At 42.2% G+C, this 4,774-nt stretch overlaps 1 protein-coding gene across 1 annotated transcript in view; it reads left to right on the plus strand.

The window, feature by feature from the left end:
- The first annotated feature begins 2,152 nt into the window (after positions 1-2,152).
- The window catches only part of VPS26A (VPS26, retromer complex component A), a 9,501-nt gene continuing 6,879 nt past the window's right edge, over positions 2,153-4,774 (plus strand). The window contains exons 1-2 of the mRNA XM_031554374.1: positions 2,153-2,302; positions 3,988-4,060. Coding sequence (XP_031410234.1) covers positions 2,234-2,302; positions 3,988-4,060 — 142 coding nt within the window. The 5' untranslated portion in view covers positions 2,153-2,233. The remainder of the gene's footprint in view (positions 2,303-3,987; positions 4,061-4,774) is intronic.

The raw sequence follows: 4,774 nt of genomic DNA on the forward strand, positions 1-4,774 counted from the left end.
GTGCGCGCGTTGCCCTTCTTAGCTGAGGGCTCGTGGCGCGACCACCACGGCTGGCCTTCGGCGCTTCCAGCCCTCGTGCGGCAGCATCCCCACCTCCTGCACGAGGACTGGAACGCGCCGTAGCGTTTGGCTTCTCGGAGCCCGGCTCTGCTTTTATGAAGCTGGAACGCAGTAAGACGCGGCGTGGGTTCTCAAAATAAAACGTCTTGTCTCGCATCGCTTCCCTGCAGCAGTATCTGCTGGCGACTGGAGGAGCTGGCGGCTGCTGCTTTCTCTGCTCCATATGTTCACATCCTCCCGCCTGATATCGCAGCTCGTTTCTGAGGGTGTAGCTGGAGCGTGCAAATGGTGTGCTGGGCAGCGGTGTGCTACAGAGCTAGGGCTGGCTGGCTGCTCCGAGTCATGGTGCAGCTTCACGGGGCGGAAAGTGCTCTGTGACCACCCTGTCTAATGCTCACCTGGAGATAATGTGCTTCCTTGTGTGGTCTGGGAGGAGGGGGGAAACACGAGCTAACCTGGAAAACAAATACAAAACTGAAGAAAAGAGAGATGACTGCCAAAATAACTCGTGTGACAGTTTAAAATAACCTAAAAATCTGAAATCTTGTGTTGTTTTTTTTTTTTTTTTCTGCACCCCCCCTTCTGCAGGAGTCAAACTCAGAACAATTCTAGTGAGCAGTTACTTTAAAACAAAACAAAAACCAAAACAACACAGCGGTAAAACCCCAAAGCCTCTGTTCTTGTTTCAGCAGTGAATGCACCTGCATGTGGTTGGCAGGCACTCAGAGGTCTGTTCAGCCTTGGGTTTGACCACCTACCTGCTTGTCTGCTTTTGCTTTCCTCTGAGAACATGGAGGAGATGTACGTAGGTCTGTAAGTGAATTCTTGTAGCTGTGTGGCTGGAACTCGGGCCACTTGCTTTCTGAGCAAATACAGAGCTGCTTTAGATGTGTGTGAATGGCTGTTTTACAGCTCCAGATTGCACCATGTCTTGCAGCAGGTTGCTCAGCGTTCCTGCTGCTGGGCAGTTGCATTTGTTTTGTACGCTCTTGTAGATTTTTTTGTTTTGAGTCCTACTTCAGGATCTCAGGTTTTGGATGTGTTCCTGTGCAGCTGATAAAGCAGAATGATGATTTCACACGTGCTGTATTCATACAGGTGAAGTGGATGCCCTTATCCAGAACAGAGTGCAGCTTCTAAAAACAAACAAAAAAAACCCAAACAAACAAGTGCTTAACAAGTAGAACAAAAACATTGCCCTAAATTAGCATAATGTCTGCTTTAGTACATCAAAGCAAATTAGTGCCTGGTTCTTAAGAAAAAAATGTGGGATTTAGTATGGACCTTATTGAGGTCCCTTAGAACAGCTACACTGGCTTGCGGTTTGTTGTGAGAGTTGAGTAAGGTCAAAGAGTAAGGCTTGATTGATAATAGTCAAAAGCTTGTGCCTCAGGAGCGCTGTTGTAAGGTGAGGACAAACATTTAACGCTTGCATTATATCAGCGTCTGGAGCAGTGTTACAGGTAAGCAGAAACACACCTGCTGTATCTGATAGCAGAGTGGCATAGCTGAGGTAGATCATATGAAAAGCTGCTGTCTCCTGTACCTGTTGATGCTCTCATTCATTCCTAAGAGAATGACAGGGCAGCAAATAAAAGTTCCTCATTCAACTTTTTCTAGCCGGGGGATTGCTTCCTGTGTTCTGTTAGATCCTCGTTTAGCTGTTTGTTTTCACCTTGCTTTGCTCCATTAGCCCTCCTACTTCTGGTCGTCTGTTACTGCTGTTTATGCAGCGAGTTCCAATGGGTACAAACCATGCTGAGAACTATGCACTGTCCCAAATCCCAAATGAGACAGAATAAACTTGTTAACAAGATTTATTATTTTTTGAAGTGTGATTAAAAGAGATTACTTTTTTGAAAGTGGGATCTGTGCTCTAACAGTAAATATAATTAGAAACTGAGCCGATTGCAATTACTTGCTAGGTGAACAACTGTCCATCACTGCTTAATTTTGGGTCTCAAGTACAGAATGGCTTTGTAACTTCATGGAAGCACAAGTGTTTTTCCCATGTGTGGGGCACAGCTGCAGTAAATACCACGTTTAAAATGGAGCATCCACTGGGAAGTAACTTAAGAATCCTTTATTTCAGAGTTTTCTTGGAGGCTTCTTCGGTCCCGTTTGTGAGATTGATGTTATTCTTAATGATGCAGAAACGCGAAAAACAGCAGAAATGAAAACAGAAGATGGTAAAGTAGAAAAGCATTTTCTCTTCTATGATGGTGAATCTGTTTCAGGAAAGGTAACTTTTTGCTATTAATTACTTTACTGATGCTGATGGTAACGCATGTAGAAAATCAAAAGAAAACACATAAGCAAGAGCCACCCTTTTGGGTTAAGCAGTTATTCAAAGAGAAAACACTATCTTCTTTTATCTGATCTTCTTAACCATAGTTGTTCAGGCAACTGGGAAATCTGAGCCCTTTCGATAGTTTGTTGTTTCTGATAATCTTTTCCGGTCATCTTGACTTTGTGAATTAGCTGTTTGTGTGACCACGTGCAATCCTGTCTTTCCTTCTGACAAGAAAACTATTCCAAACTGTGTCTGCCCCCCTTTCTTCCCTTTGAGCTCCAAAATCCACAGCTCCATGTGTGTATGAGTAATTTTTGGCTGGTGCAGCCAACCTACTTTGCATACCCTGGAGCTAAGCCTTATGTTTCATGCCCTGAAGTGGTTTCTGGAACTCCATAAGAGGAGCAGTGCATTAAGTTCAGCTGGCTGTTGAGTCAGCAAGAGTTTTTCTTGGTGGGGGTGAGGATTGTCAGGTGAGAAATGAAACAGGGATTGCCAGAGGGATTCCTCATCTTTCAGTATCACACCCAGGGAGTTCTTGCCATCATTCTTGTTTTACTAGAGCCATTCTCATTCTCTGAGTATTTCAGTTAGGATTCGCTTTTCCTCCAAGAAGCCTAAGTATTGGTTTCTGAGACTGACTTCTAAATACCTACTTCAGTCTTGACTGACTTACTGTTACTGAGCGCCTTCCTGCTCTTATGTTGCCTTTCCATGTTTCCATGTTCTCTACGAAGATCCTTAAACGGATGTGAAACTCTCATAACACAGCCCTCAAAGTTAGGAAACTGAGGGAACTAACTTTTGTGTATTCACTGGCCTGATGACTTGTTGCTTCGATCAGCAGCTCCTGAGAGGTGCCCGAGTGGCTCTGACAAACACAGGCACAGTGGGATCAGAAGGCTTGGAAGAACAGTAGTTTATTGCCTCTTCCCTTCTTTTCACCACGGTGATTAATCGTTCACTTAGTTTGCTTTCTATTCAGATATCCGCAATGTATTGGATTTTAAGATACAGGAATTTCTCTAGTAATAGCTGTCTAGTGAGGAAACTTTGCATATGCTTTATACCCATGGAAAAAAACATTATAGAATCTGGTTTTGTGAGGCTGAGGTCTGTTTATGAAAATCAAATTCAAAAATCTTGGTAGCAGATGTTGTCATTTGTTGCTTTTGCATTGACTTCTCTAAACTGAATATTTTACTTTCTGCTGAGGAAGAGGCTTAAGTGCACTTGAGTTGAAAAGATTAAATCAGTTCTTTTTTGGACTCCCAAATGTGACTGTTGGAAGATGCTTTGCAGCTCTCTACCTTCAAAGATGGCAAGGAGGTTCACTGCAAGCTTAGATGAACACAGCTGAAGCTCTGGCTTGGATACTGAATTGTGAGATACAAATGTTTCAGGTCTACCTAAGTTCAGTCTTGCAGATGGTTAGATTTTTTTTTCTTAGAGGCTTCAGTAGGACATTAGTAGGTAGTGATTATTTTAAAATCAACTATTTGATTTGATTCAAGCTCATTCAAGGTAATGCCGTTGAGAAGATATTGCAGTTTTCACAGGCGTGTAGTAACGTGTTTTTGTTTTTTCTAAGGCCATATATTAAGATGTTAAACTTGCTTTTTTTGTCTTTGTAGGTGAATGTCTCTAAGCAGCATGGCAAGAGATTAGAGCACCAAGGAATTAGAATTGAATTTGTAGGACAAATTGGTGAGTTTTGAAGCTATGAAGAGGATGTTAGGTAGGTGTGGTTTATGGAACTTTGCATATGTGGCTGCAGCAATTTGGCTCATCTGTTGCAACCGTGTCAGGTCAGTGGCTGACAAGTACCAAAGGAAGATTATATTCTACCCTTTTTAACACAAATGATGTACCAGTGTGTGTTAGTCAGAAAATCGTGGATGATGTGTGAGGGAGAACTGGGATGGCAAGTATTCTGTCTCAGGCAGGCTGAGAATTTGATTAAGAGCCACAGGAGACTTCTCAAAACTTGGAGCCACAGTGCAAATGGTTGAACTCCATGTTTTTAGGCTTACCCATTTTTAACTTACAGTCTCCAATGATGCTAATGTGAAAAGCAACTCAAAGCATTTCATTTTTTTTTCTTTTCAGCTTGGTCTTTTGTATTTAAGGCTCTAAGCCAAAATATCAGTTGTGCTAGACTTCTGAATTGTAGTATTCTGTCTCTGAAGAAGAGGCATGAAAAAAAGAAATGATGGAACAGCAGGAGGTTAAAAACAAAGCTCCTATATGTCAACTTCTTTTAGTCTATCCTCTAGTAGCAGTATGTGTTCTTTATCTGCTGTGGCATAGGATTTGCATTCTCTGAATTACTGTAGTTAGATGTAGTGTTTCTTGAATTTTATGCTTTTTTTTTTTCCCTGGATCTTTTTCTTATGCTACAGTTCAGAAATTCTCAAGTGT

The sequence above is a fragment of the Meleagris gallopavo genome, chromosome 8 (genome assembly GCF_000146605.3).
Source record: "Meleagris gallopavo isolate NT-WF06-2002-E0010 breed Aviagen turkey brand Nicholas breeding stock chromosome 8, Turkey_5.1, whole genome shotgun sequence".
NCBI lineage: Eukaryota > Metazoa > Chordata > Aves > Galliformes > Phasianidae > Meleagris > Meleagris gallopavo.